Source organism: Pleurodeles waltl, chromosome 12 (assembly GCF_031143425.1).
Source record: "Pleurodeles waltl isolate 20211129_DDA chromosome 12, aPleWal1.hap1.20221129, whole genome shotgun sequence".
NCBI classification, from domain to species: domain Eukaryota; kingdom Metazoa; phylum Chordata; class Amphibia; order Caudata; family Salamandridae; genus Pleurodeles; species Pleurodeles waltl.
In genome coordinates this window covers 592,096,995-592,120,629 of record NC_090451.1, presented here as the reverse complement: position 1 = coordinate 592,120,629, position 23,635 = coordinate 592,096,995, and the positions used below count along the sequence as shown (strand labels likewise).

General features: G+C 45.2%; 1 protein-coding gene across 2 annotated transcripts in view; it reads right to left on the bottom strand.

Moving 5' to 3' along the window:
• CFAP45 (cilia and flagella associated protein 45) overlaps positions 1 to 23,635 on the bottom strand; it is a 213,033-nt gene that overhangs the window by 89,358 nt on the left and 100,040 nt on the right. For both annotated transcript variants that reach the window (XM_069217772.1, XM_069217771.1), the window contains exon 8: positions 9,874 to 10,020. In XM_069217772.1, coding sequence (XP_069073873.1) covers positions 9,874 to 10,020 — 147 coding nt within the window. The remainder of the gene's footprint in view (positions 1 to 9,873; positions 10,021 to 23,635) is intronic.

The following is a 23,635-nucleotide window of genomic DNA, read 5'->3' as shown; positions in this document are numbered from 1 at the left end:
GTGCAGCAAAGAGTGCAGTGGCGTAGCATGCAGTAGCTTAGAGTAGCGTGGTGCAGAGTAGAGTGGTGTAGAGAGCAGTGGCCTAGAGCACAATGGCATAGAGTTCAGTGGTACACAGTGCAGTGGCGGATAGTATTGCAGAGTATAGTGGTGCAAAGCAGATTGGCATAGAGTGCAGTGGCGTAGAATGCACTGGTTTTGAGTAAAGTGGTGTAAAGTGCATTGGCATACAGGACAGTGGTGCAGACTAGAGTGCAGTGGAACTTAGTGGGGTGGAGCCAAATGTGGGGATGTTGAGTGCAGCGGTATACAGTAGATTGTTTCAGAGAAGAACAAAGGAGTGCACTGTAGTGTACAGTGGTGTAGTGGTTTGGCATAGAGTTCACTGATGTAGAGTGGAGTGGTAAAGAGTAGAGTGCAGTGGCACAGAATACAGTATAGCAGATTAGAGTAGCACAGAGTGGAGAGGCGCAAAGTTCAGTGGTGTAGACTGCATTGGCGAAGCGTGTAGTGCTGATTAGTGTAGTGTGGGGTAGAGTGCATTGGCATAGAGTGGTATAGAGTAGAGAGGCGTAGAGTGAAATGGCACAGAGTGGAGCAGAGCAGAGTGCAGTGAAGTAGTGTGGATTGGTGTAGTGTAGTAGTGGTGCAGAGTAGACGGCAGTTGTGTAGAGTGGAGTAGAGTAAAGTGAAGTATGCATGGTGTGGTAGCATATTGCCATTACAGAGAACACATCTTCAATTGAGGTGTGTTGTAGAATAGAGTGGCATAAAGTGGCATGGAGTGGTAGAACGCTGTAGAGTGGAGTACTGTTGTAGAGTGGCATAAAGTGGAGTAGAGTATTGCACAGTGGAGTGGCATAGAGTGGAGTAGAGTCTAATGAAGCAGAACGTAATCGAGTGGAGTATTATAGAGTGGAGTGTCGTAGAGCTGAGTAGAGTGGCCTAGAGTGAAGTGGTATAAAGTACAGTGGTACAAAATAGATTGGTGTAGAGCGCAGTAGAGAAGAGTGCACTGGTTTTGAGTAAAGTGGGGTAGAGTGCAATGGCATAGTGTTCAGTGACGTAGAGTGGAGCAGAGTAAATTGTAGTGGCATAGAATATATTGTTTCAGGGTACAGTGAAGTGGCATAGAATGGAGTGGTACTGGGTAGGGTAGAGTACAGTGCTGCAAGATAGAATGAAGAGGTGTGGAACAGAGTGGCTTCAACAAGACTTGTTGTAGTTCTTTCACAGACTCATCAATTCAGAACTGAGATATTTTATACGAGGAAGCCATTGTTGTTGCTTATTTATTTTATGCAACTAACAACTACTGACAAAGCCAATAGTACTGGCTTGTTTTAGGTGTAATGTTACTTGTGATATTATATATCTGGGTACGATGCTAGAAAGAAGCAGCAAAATACCAGTTCAGCAGCACACTAAGCAAAGCACAAATTTTTAACTTACATGTTCTTAAGCCACGCCCTTAACTACATTGGCCACAACCCTTTAAGAGACTCTCCAGTTTTTTCATCCCACTGAAAGCCCTGCGCAAACACAACATTCACACAGACACGCACATAGCCACGCACAGACAACACACGCATGCACACCCCTCTCTGCTGTTTTACAGAATAACTTGCATATAAATAAACATTCAGTCCTGGCATAACATTCACTTCTACTAATGCTCACCAAACACTTTAAATGCCCCAATGCACATAAGTGTGCATTTCCACGGACAGCGTGCACTAACCATTGTGCACAGCCACCCTACGCCTACACAGCTACAGCATCTTGTGCTCACGTGTGGGAAGCCAACGCGTGCAGCGCCTAGACAGGACTAGTGCTTCTAACAAATAGCAGCACATACAGACAGACGGCCTCTCTGGTGCAGGACGTGCATCATTGGCTGCAAAATGTATTCGGAACCTTTTTTCTGGCGCATGTAAACAATAAAAGAGGCAGTCGCAAAAGAGATGACTTTTCTGTAAAAAACAAACCTCAGTTTATTATAAAGGCACGCTATTCCAAATGTACATTTGTGTTTTCAAAGCCAGCCCCATGCCACGTGTTTGCAGACAGTCGCTACAGACATAATTTATGACAAAATGTGAAATTTAAATAATATTTTTTTTAGAAGTACCGTCCCCTAAGTTTATGCCGGAGATAATAATTATCAGAAACGTGTTTAGATAAGGCCTCACTGTGTCTCTCCCCACCCCCCTTCACTGTACCATCCTCAATGCACTATTGTCGAGGCCCTGTGCCGGCCAGTCATGCATTACACATGGGCACTTCACTGGGGCGGATACAGCCACAGACACCGTGGTGCAGAAACAAAATGCTTTTGTGCTATACACATCAGTCTGAAACAGACTGTTGACATGGTCTGTGTGTGTTTTGTATCTATTCACTGCTCTGGTACACACAAGATGGTCTACTCCTAACCCCAGAGTGCCTTCACCAACAGCCCTGAGCGCACAATGAACACCCTGGACCGAGGCAGGGTTTGAGAGGTTTTTCTCCTGTTATTACAGAAAGACACGGGAAGTAATCACGTTTTCACTTTTAATTCACCAATAAGCCTACTGACGATGATTCCCAGAGCGAAAAAAAAAATGGGAAGAAAAACGAACAACCATAAGACACTCCTGCCCCTTCCAGAAGCCTGTTTATAGTTACTCGTTGACTCACGGATCACATCGGAGTAGCCCCCATTGTTAAATTTCGCGCACAACTACTCCCACTCATAAATGCACAATTTACACTTGATATGTTTGGAAGTTATTGGCTGCAGCTTTAATTCACTTCTTTAATACAAGCTCAATATCTTTCAGTGCCCATATCAAGGCATACCATGCTGACAATAGGTCAGAAATCAAGTCATAAATAATTTAGGCAGGTTCGTTAAGCCATAAATCAGTTCGACACATTGAAACATGATCATAAATCAATTCATAAATCATTCCAGCAGGTCATTAGGTCATAAATCAAATGACCAGGCACTTTTACGATGATTAACAGTCAACTTAGAGCCCTTATTAGTTCGGCGTTTATTGCTGATGATTGGGGTCCTTGAGCTAGAGCGTCACTGTTTGTGCCGGGGATGGAGGAGGTATTGCACTATCTCTTTACTTGAGGCCCAATTCACTACCTTGGATTATCTGGTGTGCTCCGCTGACTGGCGGGCCAGGCTGCGTGTTTTGTGTTGGGCGCCACTTCCCCTCTTGGACTGCCTTACCCTCCCATGAAGCATTCCAAGGTAAGTACCAGGTCTGCCACCCCAAGGTGGTCTTTCAAACTCTTTACACTCCATTAGCTGCCTCTTTCGCTGCCACAGTCCAAGTGGTCTTACATCCTCGGGCAGCTTCCCCAGACAAGACAGCAATTACTCTACTGACACCTGGCTAGCGCCATGACCGCTCAGAGGTTGGACCAGAATACTTCCAGGCCCACGTGTGTCAGGTGCACCCCATGCCGTGCAAAATACTCCAGAAGCCTTAATATTGATCAGGCCATGCCTGATGGCTTCCCAACCATTTGCCCTACAAAATTTGGCACTGCCACACTGAGCTTCTTTCTGGATCTTCCAAGGGTGCTGGTTGTCCAGGCACCCCTCTATGTCTGCCTGGGCACAATTTCAGACCACAGCATGTTTGCGCTGTCCAGTAGCCTAGCTACTCCAGTCAGCCCACGCCTGCTGCTCCCCAGCAGCTCCTTCATACCCAGCTGTGCTAGGTCGTTTCCCCCCAACGTGCACTATCAAAAATCCGACTCCTCCGGGCGTTGCCAGAGCAGTCTGCCCAAGACATCCTCCAGTTGGTCCGAGCGCATCCCTGGTATTCCCACCCATTTTATTGCGGTGTTGACCGGCCTGGGACTCCGAGTGCCCCCCCCCCCCCCATTTGTCCACCAACCTTCAGTCCTCCGCACAAATGAATGTCCTACCATCCATATCGTCTTTCTCTGATCACCTGTCAAAACAAATGGTGATAGTTGAGTGGCCACATCCCCTCTTCTTTGATAACTTTCTATACTTCTTTCTTTGGGTGGGGGGTGGGTGCTTGCTAAGCTTTGCCTCCCTGCAAGAGCCTCAAGTAACATTTCTAAGCTGCTGAGCGCCACCTCCCTATTCGTTTGATGCCATTCTCTGACAGCCCCCACCTGGCTGCCGTAGTCACCGGCCCAATGTGGAAACAGTGAGTGCCAAACTATGCCACCGGCAGACCCATCCTTGCGAGAGTCATCCTCAGCACTGCCTTGAGTTGAAATTTGTTCAGACAGTCCCCATCCTGTGCTTGTATAGCGGGCCTTCTTCTGGCAGGTGGTTTGCCCAGTATTCCTTTATCCACTGCACTGGACATACCTCTTTGTTTGACATGCCCATCAGTCTCATCAAAGCTACTCTCTATTGCTGGTCAGTTTTGGACCTCTTCAGGATTACCTCCACACTCTCCGGATCAAGCTGCACGCCTTGAGCTTGTATACAGAATCCTTCCGCCTCATGTTTCACTGAGGCTACCAATTTGCTTCCTCTGAAGGCTACAAAGAATGCCAGTGTGAATGCCGCCTTGAACAAAGTGACCTCTGATGCATCTCTGCATACTTCAGGCAGGACATCTAGTATGCGAGCCAGTGGTCCACCATCAATAGGTTTCCTCTTGTCCACTTTTGTACCCTCCATGTGCCACCAGCCATTTATTGCTGAATTCAGGTAATGCAATGATGTTGGGTCCACTCCAGTGGCCAGCTTTGTCCAATGGGCTATCACTGCTAGATGTGCTTCAGCCCAGGATCTAGATTTCTGCTGCTCAAATGTCCTTTTGATGAAGCCTTCCGCTGCTTGGGTTGTGTCCTGAATGTTGTTGAAAGATTGAAACTCTGTAACTTCCTGTACAGTTTTTTGGTAAGCTGCATACCTCCTGGCTGTCTTGGGTGCCAATGTGTGTTGCACTACCTGGGTCAGATCGCCCGCAAGGGACCACAGCTCCAGCTCCCTTAACTTCTCCATCTGAAAACAAGATATTGCATCCACTTGAGCAATATTGATCTTCTCAATGTGCATTTCCCTCAATTCCAGGTTACTTGCTAATTGTGGCTGCACCAATCTCCTCAGTAGTCTCAGAACCCTTGATCACCTGGCCGCCCCTGTATTGATGGCATGCAACAGCACCTAATTGTCTGACTATATGGTTAACTTCAATTTACATAGCCTTGCACTACAAATAGTCAGCGCAACTATGATGGGAAACAATTTAAGAAATTATATTTTCTTTGTTATTCCTGCCTTGGTCCATTCCTGGGGCTACCTTCTCGTCACCATTTGTCTCCTAGGATTACCCCAGCCCAGGCTGCCTGCAGAGTCCATGTACAGGGCTAGCTCACTGTTAGATACCCATCCTTCCCTCCATATGAGTACCCCACTGAAGTTTGTTAGGAAAGTTAACCAAGTTATTAAATCCTGTTTTGCCCCTGCACTCAATCTGACATGGTGGTGCTCTTTCTTCAGACCTTTGGTCAGCTGTGTTAGCCTTCTCACTAAGACTCGCCTTACTGGGATGACCCTTGCCGCAAAGTTCAACTTGTCAATTCGTTCCTGTAGCTTGCCAAGGATGGCTTTTTGCTTCTTTATCAAATCCCTGATCTTGTTCCCTATGTCCTGAACTTTATCCTCTGGGATCCGCTTGGTGCCCCCCACTTAATCAAGCTCTATTCCTAATATGGTAGGCCTGACTGTTTTGACCGCCAACAGGACTCCCCCCCCCCCCCATTCTGCTGTCAGCTTCTGAAAGGCCCCAAAAATGTTCCTGCACTCCTCGCCGTTTGGCTTACTGAAGAAAAATCAGTTGTCTAGGTAATGCGTTTCTCTGCCTTGCTGGTTCCTTTTGTGTAAGGTCCATTCCAGAAAAGTGGAAAACTTTTCAAAGTAAGCACAGGATATGGAAGACCCCATGGGCAGTGCCTTATCAAAGCAGGTCTCCCCATCGAATTGAAAACCCAGGAGGTGGTAACTGTCGGGGAGTACCCGTAATGTCTGAAAGCGGATTCAATGTCTGCCTTTGCCATCAATGCCCTTTGACCTGCAGCGTGCACAAGATCTACTGCGTCTTCTACTGAGGCATAACCAACTGCACAGACTTAAGGGTTGATGGCGTCATTAACCAATTCCCCTTCCAGGAATGACAGGTGGTGAATTAGTCTATACCTGCCCTGCTCTTTCTTGGGTACCACACTAATCCCTCTGGCTTCCCTAACAGCAAGGGCCCTTTTCTCCTGCTTAACCCCTTTTCTTTCAAGATTTTCTTGCATACAATCTCTGGGTGCTGTAAGGCTGAGCGCAGGTTCTTGGTTCCTCCTGACCTGACTTTCTTTGACACTAGTATCCTGAAACCTTCCTCGAATCGGTCACATATCAAACGTGCATCCGCTTTATTATCATAATGGCTAGCTAGCAACCTTAACCTGTATATACTGATGGGGGAGCAAGCTAGCTGAAAACCCTCTCAGGCAAAGCTTGTCCCGAAACCAAGCGAGTTATTTTTTCTTTGTTGTGTCTCTCTTTTCCCTGTCTTTATCACTTCTGCCTCTTTTGCAGTCGACTGCTGAGTACCCCCCACAGGTGGAGCACACATGCTGAAATTTACATGGCTGGCCCAATGTGCACTTATCCTTATCCTACTTGTAGTATAGTGCCTTCCCTGCTTATAAAAGGACTCCACTGCACCTGTTGCTCCACTGAAAACTAGGCCTCAGGAGAGAAAGCGGATGAGGCACAAATACAGAAGCCAAAGGAATACAATAGACAAAAGGAAGAAACAGAATGGGTGTCAAAGAAATAAAAGAAAGAAGGAAAACAAAGAAGGAGAAAATGAAAACACAACTAAGAGGAGAAATTGAGCATACTTGTGAGGCAAAAGAAAAAAGGGAAGGAAGCTGGCGGACGAAGAATAAAGAGGAAAAACAATGAAAGAAGTGTGAAAAGAAAGAGAAATATGAACATTAGAGAAATAAAGAGAGCTGGTGAGAGAAACAAGCAGCGCAAGAACCAGGGCATGTATGTACTGACACATTTCCCACAGACACAAAAGAAGAAAAACATTTTGACATTTCGGGTCCCGACAAGTAACTCGTGGCTTCCACACACAGGCGGGAAAAAGATAGATTTATGGTAAAATGTAAATTGACAGCCAAAGATAAGAAAGCACCAAAAAAAGAAAAGAAGAAAGATTTTACAAAAAGTGAAAGGACACATACAGAGTCAAAGGAAAGAGCAAATAATAAGGTCAAAGAAAGAGTGAAGGGAAGAGAAATAAATAGTGAAAGAATGAACACCTGATGAAGAAAAAAGATAGGACAAAAACAAGGAAAGAAATAACAAGGTTTTTGCGAGTTTGAAAGATGAGGTAGCAAGAGGAAGAGGGAACTAAAAAAAAAAAAGGGAGAGGAGTAGAAATAAACAGCTGAAAAGCAGATCAAAACTGTTAACGTGTGGATTTTAAAAGCTGGAAAGAGAAAAGTGGGAGAGAAAGAAAACATTGAGAGTGAACAGAGTAAAGGAAAGAACGGAGTGAAATAGGTGAAACGGACCCTCCCAAGTAAAGATGGCATCTAAGAATAGATTTAATTGGCTCCCCCACGTCCTAAAACAGAAATCAGAGTGTGGGACGGCAGGGGGTACTGCAGCACAGCAGGAGGGGCAATAGCAGCGTTGTATGTGAACTCCAATACAGAACTATTGGGGTGCTCCAGATCAGGATTGGGGGTATAGACAGAGCTGTGTCCCAGCCTAGTGCTGGAATAACAGAAAGGCAGCGGGTGAGGAATGAGAAATGGAGTGCTGTGTAATTCCTGGTATTGGAATAATGGGGCAGTGCAGGTTAGGGTTGAGGTGTACTGACAGAGTTGTTTGTGGGCTGCAGTACTGGAATAGTAACGGGAACAGAAGGTCAGAAGTGAGGTATGTTAATGGAGCTATGTGTGGAACCTAGTATTTGTGTGCCAGTGTTGCTAAGTCTTAGCCTGGAGGTGCCCTTGTGAAGCTGCGAGTGGGGCCCAGTACAGGAGTGGCATTGCCTCTGAACCACAGAAGTGAGGAGTCCTGAAGGGAGTATGTGTGTGAGCCATAGTACTGAGAAGAAATGTGCACTGAATGTTAGAATTAATGGAATCCCATCAACAGTGGTGTTAGATGTTAGACTTGAAGTGCATTGGCTGAGCTGTGTTTTGCTCTTTTGGGCCCAGTATTGGCATGGCGGTGGGACTGAATATTACAATTGAGCTGCTGTAATGGAACTGTATGTGAGTGGGGTCCCAGTATAGGAAAGGAAGTGAACTCGCCTGAGTAGGACTGAGATGCACTGATGGAGCTGCGCCTGAGGTCCTAGTACTGGAACAGCAGAGTGTACTGACTGTAAGAACTGAGGTGCTCTGGCAGACAGCGTGTGTGGGGTTGTGGCACTGACACGGCTGAGGGGCTTGCAGTATGTGAACTAAGATGCACCAATGGAGCTGCGCCCAAGGTCCTATTACTGGAACAGCAGAGTGTACTAAGTGCAAGAACTGAGATGCTCTGGCAGTCAGTGTGTATGAGGTTTCTGGCACAGCTGAGCGCTTGGAGTGTGTGAGCTGAGGTGCACTGATGGAGCCGCACCCGAGGTCCCAGTACTGGAGCAGCAGAGTGTACTGACTGTAAGAACTGAGGTGCTCTGGCAGACAGCGTGTGTGGGGTTGTGGCACTGACACGGCTGAGGGGCTTGGAGTATGTGAACTAAGATGCACAGATGGAACTGCGCCCAAGGTCCTATTACTGAAACAGCAGAGTGTACTAAGTGCAAGAACTGAGGTGCTCTGGCAGACAGCGTGTGTGGGGTTCCTGGCACTGGCACGGCTGAGAGCTTGGAGTGTGTGAGCTGAGGTGCACTGATGGAGCCGCACCCGAGGTCCCAGTACTGGAGCAGCAGAGTGTACTGACAGCAAGAACTGAGGTGCTCTGGCAGACAGCGTGTGTGGGGTTCATGCCCTGGCACAGCAGAGGGCTTGGAGTGTATGAACCACGGTGCACTGATGGAGCTGCAAGTGGGATCCCAGTATGGAGCAGAAATGGCCACTGTTTCTAAAGATTGTGGAGCCCTGGCAGAGCTGTGTGCCTAGGATATAAGCAATAGCAAGCAATCCTCCGCCTTTGCTCTCAGCACATGGGCAGACACACTTGGTAAAGAGAATCCAAGCCACGGAACAGCAGGAGCCAGGGAGCTGAGAGACGGTCCACAAAGATCAAATATGATCAAGAGGTCGTACACCTACACACAACCTAAAAAGGAGGAGAGAGTTGATGCTGCCAGAATCCAATAACTGACAGGCACATCCAGGATATGCTTGCAGACAAGACACACATAAGGGCCAACGGTGATAAGGAATTCCTCAAATAAAACGCGTGGTGGTTAAAAGAACACCCAACTATCTTTTCTTCTCACAAAACTGTGGAAAACTAAACAAAATCATTATGATCATGGTGGAGCAAACGAGCTTGCACGGTTGCTTTAAAACAAAACTGTGCTAGTGACAACATCAGCCACATGGCATGAGTTGGTGTAGACTGCCAGAGCCTTGTAGGAGAAGGATCGAGTCATCTGCCTGCTAGTCTCACTGCTTCAAGCAGCTAATGCTCAAAGTACCAAATGGAAGGGCCCGATATACTTTTTGACTGTGCTACATTTAAAAAAAAAAAAATCCCTCCTGTTTCCTTCCCAAGTTAATTTAGTAATCGTTATATCTCTTCATTCTCACCTCACTCATTCAATGACACCTATCATATTACATAATCGGCTTCAGTTTCATAGCTACTTTGATTCCTTCTGCACTCAGCACATGTTGCAGTCAGCGTACCATCTTTTGTTTGTTATACTCCAGCACCCTCAGGTCTGCCAGCCTTTCCTGCTCCAATCTTTCTTCCTTCCTCTTTATATTTTCAGCATTGATGCGCTTAATTTCAGCTTGAATTTCCAATTGCTCCAAGCGTTTTTGCTCCATATCCTGAGAAGAAAAGGGAATACGTCAAACCAAGATTCACATCAAAACATGGACTTTGCAGAAAACAGTGCCGACCCTCAAGACTTTTCAGTTTTGTGAAACATAATGTGAGGTCATAAAAAGATTCAAGCTGAACTGATTCGCTTCCAGATAGGGGGTGCTCTACCACTGTTGTCCATCCCAACTCCCAAACGGGTGACCAAGGGTGGAAAAACACAACATAACTGCCAGACAGAGAAACAGGCTGGAAGGTGCACTGACATTCTGTCCTCCCCAGCATTCGCTGCAGCACACAATACATAAAGAAAACTGCAATATTATTATGATATTAATTTTGCCCAAGGTGGGTTCCTTTCTCACAGGGACACTGACAAACACTAGGGCCTGAATTTAAGAAAAGTGGTGCTTCATCCAATGCAGGGCCTCTTTTCTTGTGCCCCTTAGCACCCCCTACCGCCACCATGTGTGCGCCATATATTCATTTAATATACAGCACACCATTGTGCTGGGTAGCGGCAATAGCGTCAACATTTTTGACACTATTAATGTACTGTGCAGGATTAGCGCCAAAATGTTGGTACTAATCCTGCAGAGTACATAGAGACCCATTGAAAACAATGGTATGCCCCCTTTTACCGCCTCTCTGTGCACCATTTTTGCGATCCCCCTAACGGGAGAACGCCCCCTTGCATACATTATGCCTGGCGCAGGTATAATGTGGCGCAAGGGGTTACAAAGTGGCGCAATGCATGCATTGCGTCACTTTGTAAATATGGCGCAGCGAATTTGACTTTGTTGGGCCACATTAGCGTCATAAGAAATTACACTAATGTGGAGCAAAGAGGCGCCAGGCTCTCTTAAACTTAAATCTGGGCCTAGATATTATCACAAAAGAAGCGACAGTGCTAAGAGTCTGTGTAAACGGGTTTGAAGTAAATTGTTTGCAGGGAAAAGCAGACTGAAAAAAGTCCTATAAAAATGTTGTCTACTGAAAAAATTGAATGAAAAAAGTATAGTCACAAAAAATTTTTTGAAAAATGTCACGCCTTATAGAGTAAGTTTAACTGTACTGGGAGCAGAGGCAAATGGCGTCCTCCTGCTAAATTTGAGAAAAGCATGTATATTGAGGCGTGGAAGGTAGCACGTGACAAGTGAGGGGATCTTAGCATTAAGGGAAGGGTAATGGTGAAGTGGAAGAAAAGGGTTGACAGGTTTCGGGAAGGGTAGAGTTAAGGGGCAGTAAAGGGTTTTTAATGTTCAGGGAAAGGAAGCGTTAAGGGGTAGTAACAGCTTTTCAGTGGTCAGAGAAGGGTAGAATAAGGTATAGTAAGGAGTTTTGGAGTTCATTGAAAGGTGCATAAAGAAGTGCTAAAGGTGTTTTGTGGTTCAGGGAAGGGTGGTGTTAAGAGACAATAAGGGTTTTTAGGTTACAGAGAAGGAACCGTTAGGGGCTAGGAAGGGATTTTTAGTGGTCAGAGAAATGTAGCATTAAGAGGTAGTGAGGAGTTTTGGGGGTTCAGAGAATGGTGCATAAAGGGGTGGGAAAGGCTTTTGGGGTTCAGGGAAAGGTGGAACTAAGAGGCAGTAAGGCGTTTTTAGGTTACAGGGAAGGGAAGCGTTAAGGAGTAGCTAGGGCTTTTTAGTTGTCAGAGAACGGTAGCATTAAGGGGTAGTGAGGAGTTTCGGGGTTCAGAGAAAGGTGCATAAAGGGGTGTTAAAGGTTTGATGGGGTTAATCGAAGGGTGGCGTTAAGGGGTTGTTCATGGTTTAATGCTTCAGGAATGGGAAGTGTTAAGGGAATCTAAGGGGTTATTAGGGTACAATTAAATAACTTAAAGAATGCATGTAGTAAAAACGTCTTTTAAAATTCAAGTCTGGAATTGCCATTTGTAATAATTAAAGATAAGACTTTATTACGTAGGACGATTTAAAAGTCCACATTGTTACACAGCACATATAAATGGCTGGCAATACGCTACATAATGTTCACATAACCTCATCCAGCATAAGAGATCAGAATATACATGAGGAATATGTTTGATGTTTACTTTAGAAATCGATTATGGACATAAACGCTCCTAAGGTAGAAATAGTTTACCAAAATATGCTTTCCCAGTGCCCTCTATAAATTAATCATCATCATTAGTTTATTTCTGATTAAAAAACAAAACAATAAAACAATTATTACATTTCTAGCATATATAGGCACAGCAGTAAAAATACACAGAAAGAGTAATAACAATGTATAAAATTCGAAGATAAAAACACAGACCATCATCGGATCGGATGTGCAGCGCTGGAGAATAAATAGCATATTAAATAGCAGCCTTGGTAAGCAAATACCAAATCCATTTGAAGAAAAATCACATTGCCAGCCTTGACTATCACAAAGTGCCAGTGCTAAGTGCAGATTGGATAATATCCTCCTGCAACAAATTCCAAATATACTCCAGTGCCAACAACCCACAGGATGGTGAAGCTCTACTCACCGGAGCATGCCAGCATCTGGGAGCTCACCTGTTCCACATTCCCTTCGAAACCGTATGAGCCAAGCTGCATGAATATATTTAGATACTGCAATGACAACCACTTCACTGGTGTCTGTGCGCAACACTCTGAGAACGGTGGTATACTGTATATAGCACATGAGCTTGCATAATGGTTATAGCCATTTCCCACATGGGAGGCATAAGCACTGAAGAAAGAACAAAATGGTGAAGAGTTTCCTCTTTCTGATTGCACGAGGGGCACTCACTAGTGGTAGATTTCTCAAGCCAGTCTGCAGTGAAGCTTTTAACAGGGATCATACCAAATCTCCACTTCAAAAAAAGTTGCTTGGCATGGCACGCTGGGATGACGTCAAGAAATGATTCATATGCAGGGGCAGGCTTAAAATCTAAAAATGCATCAGTCAGGCTACTAGGCTTGATTCCCCTCATCTCTCTCTCACAGAGAGATTTCTACGGCGATCCTTTATCGTGAGCATGAGACCAGCTTAGATTAATCTGGGCTCTCCCACAATTCTGGTAGGCCTATCACCTGAAACATAAACTTGATAAAAACAGACCAATAGATCTTCTCCCGTCAGTTTGGTTAAGAAGCAGCTTGATCAAGTGTCCATACGATTCCAACTCCTTGGTAGACCACAACTTGTGCCAGTAAAGCAGGATTATGAGCAAGAAGATAAAATCGATCAGAAAGATGCCCATATCAAGGTGCTAAGGAAGGCAAGTGGCAATCTGTGAGGGATTTAAAAGGTTTTAATAAACTTATTTTCAGCCCTGACAAGAGCCTCACTTCTCGCGTGCCCCATAGCTCTGACCGATACATAGCTGCACTTTTAACTTTTGTATTGCAGATGTCCACCGCAGGTACTAGAGAGCTTGCATCGGTTTTCTTCCACATCTTAATCACAGCACCAATCTACTGCTGACATTTCAGGGAACTCCTGTTAACCTGCACGGCCCAGCTATGTTTGTTTGATAACCAGACCCCCAAATGAACAAATTCCTGGACTTGCTCAAGCGGAGCCTCTCTAACCAGAATGTTTGCCCTCACATTTTTTTCTGGGTTAGAAACCAGGAATTTTGTTTTATTAACATTCAGCTCCAATCCCCTGTCACTGCAGAATCGCAAAAACCTATCCTCTATGGCTTGCAGACCTCACAGGTTTTTGATATTAAGAGCATATCGTATGCAAATAGCAAAGTGGAAATCTTATGAGAACCCAATTTGGGGGCATCATTCCCAGGGAAGTCTAATGCTTCAACCAAATCATTAATATAAAGCGTGAACAGGCACTAGAACACACACCCCTGCCTCACACCTGTCTCAATCACAAAGGGGTTTGTTAGTTCACCTTTATTTTCAAGTCGAACTCATGCATAGTTTGTGCATGTAATTTTATGAGAATCACCAGTGAATTCTCAGGGACACCCATCAGCTTCAGCACCTCCAGGAGTTTCGCTTTATGAATAGAGTCAAAGGCGGATCGAAGATCAACAAAGACCACATACAAGTGGCCCCATTCTAACAATACAGTTGGTCTATGGCGCTTAGCTTTTTCCTAAAGCCTGGCTGATAATCTGAAAGTATACCATTTACTTGTGCTCACTCTAACAGTTCTCTAAGTATAAGCTGGTGAAAAACGTTCTGTGATACATCAGTTAGGTTGATCGGTCTGTAACTGCTAGGGTCATCTCTTGAGTCCTTTTTGAAAATCGGGAGTATTTAAACTGCCTGCCATGACCTAGGTATACGGTAACCTCCCAAAATAGATCAGAAAAGTGCGTGGAAGAAGGGATTGCCAAACAAAAGGCTCTAGTAGACAGAGATCACCTGGCACCGAATCAGGGCCTGGTGCTTTATTAGGGCAAATAACCTTGGCTGTCTCCACAATAACATGGAATGTAAAATCTAGCTGGCCAGCAATCTTGATCGAAGGGACGAGCCAAACTGAGCTTGTGTTTTTTGCATTAGCACCTCTGGCTGCATAGAACATCTTAAAGTGATGCACCCAAGTCTGTGGCTGAAGATGAAAATCAGATCAGGCTGGTTTACGTCAACTACCAAATGTCAGTGTGCCCCAGAGAAGTTTATTGTCTCCATTCCAGGCTGCTTCTACCAGAGCCTCCCACACCCCCAGTTCCCATGATGTTTTATCTCTGGACATGGTATCTTTATAATCCTTCGTAGCTGCAGACATTTCTACTCTTTTACCAGCCTTTAGTGATCAATTCAAGTTGAGCCTGGCTGCCCTATACTGGCTATTGTTACGCACACCGGGGATGCAGCTTACATTCCTTTTCTAGATCTTTAGGTAGTTAGCAGCATCTGAAGATCTTTATAAAATCGTCATGAATGTTATTTACAAAACCACTGAGAAAATCAGGAGAAGTACTAGTTAGAATCTTCTTCACAGTATTCGCAACTAACAAACATTTTTGATGGGGCACTATCATGCTGAGATACAGAAGACCAATCTAGGGCACGCCTATTGTTGCAAAGACTCAGCTCACCGGCCGTTTTAGAGAAGGTGTGAGACTGATCTTGGAATCTCATGCTATTAATGATTAGTCTAAGCACATTGCGATTGCTATTGTGCCTCTCAACAACCTTCATGTCAAACATAGAGTCTCACATTTTTAACGGTAAAAATATATAATCAATGCAACTTTTTCGATCATGCCTTTTAAAAGTATGGACACCCCGATGGTCTGAGGTAGACGTACCATTGCAAGTTCTTAAACCCAAACAAAGAGATAACCCAACAACTGACTAGCCACCATGGTAGCTCATCTACAGCCTCCACTAAAATAGATAATGTGTTGGACAGGCTATTCATCCCCACTAAACCTGTTGTATACATTAAAAATGTATAAAGTGGATTCCCAGAATATCTGGAGTATCTAGGTCAATGGTCTTAAAGCGGTCCTGTTCCATGTATAGCTTTGTGGGTGATACAAAGCAGCTTGAAGGTGGATCTTCTGGCAACTGGTAACCAGTGTTGTGCTCTCAAGGCAGAGGAGATATGGGCTTGTGGATTTACGTGTAATAGTAGCCTGGCAGCTGAGTTCTGAATACACTGTAGTTTTTTCAGAATAGATAGAGATGATCCATGGTAGAGGCAATTGGCATAGTCCAGTTTAGATAGTACAAGAGAGATAGTAGCCTGCACCTTGTGTGGAAATCCAAGTTGGGGAAGATGCGTTGCAGAGTCTTCAAAGTGATGAAGCTTGATTGTGCTAATTTGTCCACTTGGGCATTCATTGTTAACTTGGAGTCCATGTTGATTGAAAGATTTTTAGCTTCCTTGGATACTTGAGGAGGTGGTCCCAGATTGTCAGGCTAGGTGCACAGTGGGTCATAATTTCTCCACTAGCCACATGTGAGTATTTCTGTTTTACAAGCATTCAGTTTGACAAGGCTCCAAGTCATCCGCTGAGCAACAGCTCTGAGGCAACTGAAGATTTGTGAGCTTTCAATGTCTTTGGGGCATTCCAATTAAAGTAGTATTTGTGTGTCATCAGCATACTTGTAGCATGTGAGCTGAAAACCATTGATCAGTTCTGGTAATGACATCATGTAGATGTTGAAAAGCATAAGTGAGATGATTGATCCTTGAGGGACCCCGCTTTTGTGCGGTTGGGTTTGGACGAGAAGGGCGGAGAATAGATAATATTGGTTATGTTTTGAAGATAGGGTGTAGTTCAGTCGAGAGCAGTCCCTTCTATGCCAGCTTCGTGTAGTCTTTGAATTAGGGCGTCATGGTCAAAAGTATCAAAGGCAGCTGAGAGGCCCAAGAGAAGTAGTGCAGCAACCTCATTGCGGTTGACTGTGTATTTAAGATCATCCCACATTGTTATGAGTCCTGTTTCAATGCCTCTTCCTGGGCGGAATCCAGTTTGGTAGTCTGTAAGTATGGAGTTGTCTTCAATTAATTGTGACTTCTGGGCGAATGCTGCTCTTTCTATCAGTTTGCCCAGGAAAGGTCCATTTGTAATTGGTCTGTAGTTGTTGGGGTCATGCAGGTTTAGGTTTGTTTTCTTTAATAACAGGTGTATGTATCCCTTTTTCAGGTTTCAGGAAACATTCCTGTAGTTAAAGAGATATTGATGATTCTTCTTACAGGTGTGGCAGCAGAAGTAAATACAAGAATGTTCTTGAAGATGTGTGGTAGACAAGGTTCAGAAGGGAAATCGGAAGGCCTGCTTGTTTTGACCAAATCCATAAATTCACCTTATATATTTATGTGAAGGAGTGCCGAGGCTGGGTTGGTTTAATCTTGGAGGGGATTTTAGGAAACGGGTTGGTGCTGATGGTTTTCTTCTGTTTTAAATAGGAGTCTATTGTGTCTGCCTTGGTTGTGTAATTAACTGCTAGTTTGTTTGTGAAATCTTGAGTAGTGGGATGACTTCCTTCCATGCATTTAGGTTTTCGAAATTCATTGAGAATTTTATAAAATTCTTTAGTTACAGATTTAGAATTTGGAATTCTGTCTGAGTAGTACCTTTTTTTTAAGCTTTTTTGATTGATGATTTGTATATTCTGTTAAGTTTGTATAGTTGAAGTGTGTCTTGAATGTTGTTTCTTTTGTGCCAGGTCCGTTGCAGTCTTCTGATTTGTTGCTTTATCGTTTTAAGTTCTGTGTTTCTTCAAGGTGTTGGTTTTCTTTTGTCCTGTTTAGTTTTTCTGAGTGGTATTAAGATATCAAAAGCTTCCTGTAGCCACTCAAAGTCTTGAAACAAAATCTATTGTGTCTAGATCTGTGTTGGCTATTAGTTCAGTTTCTAAGTCTTCAAAATTGAGTTTGCTCCATGGTTGATACACGTATGTATGTAAGGTGCTACAGGGTGTGTTGATTTGTGGTGTTTTATGTTAGAAAGTTACCAAATGGTGATCTGATCATGTGATTGGCGTGATGCTTTGAACGGTAAATAGTTAAGGGTTTGTGAAAATTACATCTAGGATGTGTCCAGCTAGGTGTGTGCGATTGTGTACAATCTGATGTAGGTTCAATGTGACTAAGCCAGTGTTGATAGGTTTTGGATGGGGCATATTGGGTTTGCCAAACCACATGTCTGGTCACCAAGAATGCATTGGTTTGAGTATAATGTTATAAGGTTTGAGACTGTCTAGAAAACTGTCTGGGAATGTTGAACTGTTAGGTGGAGATCTGTGAAGGAGGAAAATGTTACAGGAGGAAGTTGGAGTATGGTTGCATCTGGCGAGGAGGGCCTCACAACCTTGTATGGAAATGTTGTTTGTTTTACTGAGATTTATTGCTTGCTTGAAATAATAGCTAGCCCACCTCCTCTTTTGCCTATACAGTTTTGTGTGAAGATTTGATAGCCTGGATGAATGGCTTCATGCAACACTGGGGCCATGTCATCTCCTATCCATGATTCCGTTACAAATAGTAAGTCAGGGTGTGTGTCAGTGAGGAGGTTGTAGATGTGGTGTTTGTTTCTTTAGAGTGATCAAGCATTTATGAGCAGGCAGTTTGGAAAATGTGTGTTTGTGGTGGTGTGATTTTGTTTTGGAGAAGGGTGAGCAGTATATTTTGGGTTTGCAGCAAGTGTGTTGATAGTTGTGATAACTGTATGAGTGTCACAATAGTCCTGTTTTTCTATATAGTGTTCTTCGTCCAGCAGGCTTAGAAGGCATTTTGTTGGGTCTGTGTGTGTTGGTGGTGGACTTGGTGGCTGAGAGTGACATGGTGAGTGTAGTCTTTTTTGCAGAGTAGCCTTATTGTGTAATAGACAATTGGATGCAAAGTTGTTAAGAGTGCAGTGTTACTTATTTTGTTTGAGCCTGTTTAGTGTGGAAGGAGTATGGGTTAGGATTGGTGGAGGAGCATGTGGATCATAATGTAAGGCTCTAAATTGTGCAATGGATAAGAGGCGGATGAATGAATGTTGCTGTGCTGGGGTGCTTGTGGTAAATGGTTGTGAAGAGTGAGAATTTAGGAGTAAGGATTGTCAGGATTTGTATTATTTGTGTAGTCATGAGGGTGGGAGTGGGTGTGATGGGAAGTATGAAAGTGTGTTATTTTGATGTGTTGATGTGTGTGGTTTGTGTGGAATAGTGAGAGGATATATTGACGTAGTGGTTTTCTGTGAAGGATTTGCATGTGAGTTAGTGCTGGTGAGCAGTGAATATTACATAGGGTGTTGATGTGTTTTGGAGAAGAGTGTATGAGGTGTGAAGAGGGAATGGACGAGAGTTAGGGGTGTTTATGTTAGTTTGGATCACTGGAAGAGGTAATATGTGTGCTGGAGTAGAGTGTATGGTTGTGTGTAATTGGTGAAGAGGGGAACTGTGTTTGTGGATGGTGTGACAGAAGGATGAGTTTAGGTATTGTCATGATAAAAGGGGGTCTGGCAGGAGCAAACAGAGGCTAATGTTGTTAGTTTGTATGAACAGGGAGTGTGTGTTTGGATGGTTGAGAGTAATGTATAATTTGGTTTTGTGTTGTGTGGGCGATGGCAAGATGTGTTAGTGGGAATGGACAGAGTTGTGTTTGGTGTGACAATGGAGGTGTCTTAATGTTGTAGTTGTGGTGGATATGTGTATAAGTGTGGTGTTTTGGGTTTTGTGCTGGTTGATTGAGAAATTGCAATCTGTAAGAGGTCTGTTTGTGGTGCATGAGCTGGATGCATTTTTACTTTGCTCCGCATTCAACTTTTTCGTTTTGCTGGTTGCCTGCATGGATGTCTCCAATGATTTCCTCTTCCCCAAAATTGTCCCCAGGTATACTGCCATGGGGCTGCCTAAAACCACTCCCCAATCTACAAATAAGTTAGGGGGGGATTAAGGTCCTACCTTTCTAGACGATGTCAGAGGGTAGCCCTGCCTCTTCCTGATGCTGATGGGTGAAGGACAGGCCTGCCTCTGGCCCAGGTGCGGTCTGCAGACATCCAACACTGCAGGAGTTGATGGTGCGCCAATCAACCATTTCTTACTTTTCATACAACATAAACATTCTTGAAAGCCGTTCCAAATAGTCTAATGCGTTCCTTTAGTGAAAGTCAGATTGGACTTTCACTACAGGACCGCATGAGACTATTGGCATGAGAATATTTGGCACGGCTTCCAAGAATGTTTATTTTGAATGAAAGATAAGAAATTGTATATTTCAGACATTAGGATTTGTTCGAAATTCAAGCCTTGGGAAAGCCCCATCCTTACAGACACCCAGGGGGCAAAACATGTGTTGGCTGGAAATCAATAAAAGGGAGTGTTATCCAGAATATACAATACCCAGGCTGAAATTCATACAAAAGGAATGTTATTCTGAATAAACTGTATATAAGCAAATAAAAGATACTTTGATTGGAATCCTTGCAAAAGAAGTGTTATTTCAAATACACAATACATCGGCTGGAATCCGTACTAAAAGGAAAGTTATTCTGATTTATACAACTTACCAGCAAATAAATGACATTTTGAAAATAAGAATTGTCACAACAAGAGGGGTGAAGCAACTCTGTCTCTTGGTTTAATCAAAACAACCTTTGCAATATGTTTGGGTCATGAATTTCCGAATATGAACTCTGTGGATGAGCTGTATGTGAGAAAGTAGCCTCTTTCTAGCCTTGTTACCCCCACTTTTGGCCTGTTTGTGAGTGTATGTCAGGGTGTTTTCACTGTCTCACTGGGATCCTGCTAGCCGGGGCCCAGTGCTCATAGTGAAAACCCTATGTTTTCAGTATGTTTGTTATGTGTCACTGGGACCCTGCTAGTCAGGACCCCAGTGCTCATAAGTTTGTGGCCTATATGTATGTGTTCCCTGTGTGGTGCCTAACTGTCTCACTGAGGCTCTGCTAATCAGAACCTCAGTGGTTATGCTCTCTCATTTCTTTCAAATTGTCACTGACAGGCTAGTGACCAATTTTACCAATTTACATTGGCTTACTGGAACACCCTTATAATTCCCTAGTATATGGTACTGAGGTACCCAGGGTATTGGGGTTCCAGGAGATCCCTATGGGCTGCAGCATTTCTTTTGCCACCCATGGGGAGCTCTGACAATCCTTACACAGGCCTGCCACTGCAGCCTGAGTGAAATAACGTCCACGTTATTTCACAGCCATTTTACACTGCACTTAAGTAACTTATAAGTCACCTATATCTCTAACCTGTACCTGGTAAAGGTTAGGTGCAAAGTTACTTAGTGTGAGGGCACCCTGGCACTAGCCAAGGTGCCCCCACATTGTTCAGGGCCAATTCCCCGGACTTTGTGAGTGCGGGGACACCATTACACGTGTGCACTACATATAGGTCACTACCTATATGTAGCTTCACAATGGTAACTCCGAATATGGCCATGTAACATGTCTATGATCATGGAATTGCCCCCTCTATACCATCCTGGCATAGTTGGCACAATCCCATGATCCCAGTGGTCTGTAGCACAGACCCTGGTACTGCCAAACTGCCCTTCCTGGGGTTTCACTGCAGCTGCTGCTGCTGCCAACCCCTCAGACAGGCATCTGCCCTCCTGGGGTCCAGCCAGGCCTGGCCCAGGATGGCAGAACAAAGGACTTCCTCTGAGAGAGGGTGTTACACCCTCTCCCTTTGGAAAATGGTGTGAAGGCAGGGGAGGAGTAGCCTCCCCCAGCCTCTGGAAATGCTTTCTTGGGCACAGATGTGCCCAATTCTGCATAAGCCAGTCTACACCGGTTCAGGGGACCCCTTAGCCCTGCTCTGGCGTGAAACTGGACAAAGGAAAGGGGAGTGACCACTCCCCTGACCACTCCCCTGACCTGCACCTCCCCTGGGAGGTGTCCAGAGCTCCTCCAGTGTGCTCCAGACCTCTGCCATCTTGGAAACAGAGGTGCTGCTGGCACACTGGACTGCTCTGAGTGGCCAGTGCCACCAGGTGACGTCAGAGACTCCTTCTGATAGGCTCCTTCAGGTGTTAGTAGCCTATCCTCTCTCCTAGGTAGCCAAACCCTCTTTTCTGGCTATTTAGGGTCTCTGGGGAAACTTTAGATAACGAATGCAAGAGCTCATCCGAGTTCCTCTGCATCTCTCTCTTCACCTTCTGCCAAGGAATCGACAGCTGACCGCGCTGGTAGCCTGCAAAACTGTAACATAGTAGCAAAGACGACTACTGCAACTCTGTAACGCTGATCCTGCCGCCTTCTCGACTGTTTTCCTGGTGGTGCATGCTGTGGGGGTAGTCTGCCTCCTCTCTGCACTAGAAGCTCCGAAGAAATCTCCCGTGGGTCGACGGAATCTTCCCCCTGCAACCGCAGGCACCAAAAAGCTGCATTACCGGTCCCTTGGGTCTCCTCTCAGCACGACGAGCGAGGTCCCTCGAATCCAGCAACTCTGTCCAAGTGGCCCCCACAGTCCAGTGACTCTTCAGTCCAAGTTTGGTGGAGGTAAGTCCTTGCCTCACCTCGCTAGACTGCATTGCTGGGAACCGCGACTTTTGCAGCTACTCCGGCCTCCGTGCACTTCCGGCGGAAATCCTTTGTGCACAGTCCAGCCTGGGTCCATGGCACTCTAACCTGCATTGCACGACCTCCTAAGTTGTTCTCTGGCGACGTGGGACTTCTTTGTGCGACTTCGGGTGAGCACCGTTTCACGCATCCTCGTAGTGCCTGTTTCTGGCACTTCTCCGGGTGCTACCTGCTGCTAAGAGGGCTCCTTGTCTTGCTCGACGTCCCCTCTACCTCCTGGTCCAATTTGCGACCTCCTGGTCCCTCCTGGGCCACAGCAGCATCCAAAAACGCTAACCGCACGATTTGCAGCTAGCAAGGCTTGTTGGCGTTCTTTCGGCGGGAAAACACTTCTGCACGACTCTACATGTTACGACTCTGTCGTCCCATTTCCAGGGGGCGCTGTAAGGGGACTGTCAGAAGCCTGGGAATCACCTTGAACACCTATCTAGAGTCCCTTGCTGACTCCTGTTTGTTTCTCTTTTCTCCATGGTACACTTGTGTAGGACTACATTTGCTTCTTGGGACTGCAAATTCCATAATGCACAGCTTGGTAGTCAGGAAAACCCGGATTCTGTTTCCCATTGTTTTCAATGGGAGAAGTCCAGTTGCTCCTTTTCACTGGATCCTCTCCTCCAGGACTTGCAAGTGTCCGAAACCACACACACCTGAAACCTCTCCTGTGCAGCCCAGCTTGGAACTGCTTATAAGCAGCCATTTCCTCAAGATCCTTGTCGTGCATCGGACTTCAATTCCTTCGTGTTACAGACCCCTTGTCGGATGGTGTGCCAGTTTTGTTCCTGTTCTGTTCCAGCCTGATCCTGTTTCCTGTTTCTCTGCCCTGCTCCTGATTGTTCCAGCCAGAGTCTGCTCCCTACTTCTTAGCCTTGTACCTGTTTGTTTCTTCCAAAGCCTGCTCCCTGTTTCTCTGCCCTGCTCCTGCCTTGTTTCAGCCTGAACCTTCTCTCTGTTTCCCAGTCCTGTTTACTGCTCATTTCCTACTCCCTGTATTCCAGTCCTGTCCTTGCCTGTTCCAGCCAGAGCCTGTTCTCAGTTTCCCAGTCCTGTCTCTGTCTGTCCCAGACAGAAGTTTGCGCCCTGTTTTCAAGTCCTAGACCCGCCTTTGCTTCAGCCTGAGCCTGTTCCTAGTTCTTGCCTCTGCCTCTTTGTTGGTTCCCTTCTGTTTCTGTTTCTTCTTGGTTCTTTTTGTCTGGTAAGTGTTCTATCAGTCTTCACCAGTGTATACGTGTCCTCCTGTGTACTGGGGTTGGCTCCTGGTTTCCAGGAGGCAATTCGAGCCCCCATCCTTGTCCAGTGTTATACGTTGTATTTCGTGCCTAACAGTGACAGTGTGCTATTGCTGTTTTCTCAGGAATCGCCACTGTGTTTCCAACTGGACCCACAAGAGCGTGTCCTGTGTATGTAAGTACTATCTTTGTTTGTGCTCTAGGGTCCAGAGACAGAATCACTTCTGCTGCCTCCTTTCTATGGGGCTGGCAGGGTGACTATCTGTAAGAGCAAACTGCACAGAGGCATTGAGATTCCCTGTCACTGTGGGAGGTTCTGCGCCTTACTCTGTGTACAACCCCAGCGTGTTTGTCCACTGGTAATCCGTTTCCTGTTTGTTCACACCAGGGTTGCTCTGCTTTTACTTTCCTGTTTCCTGT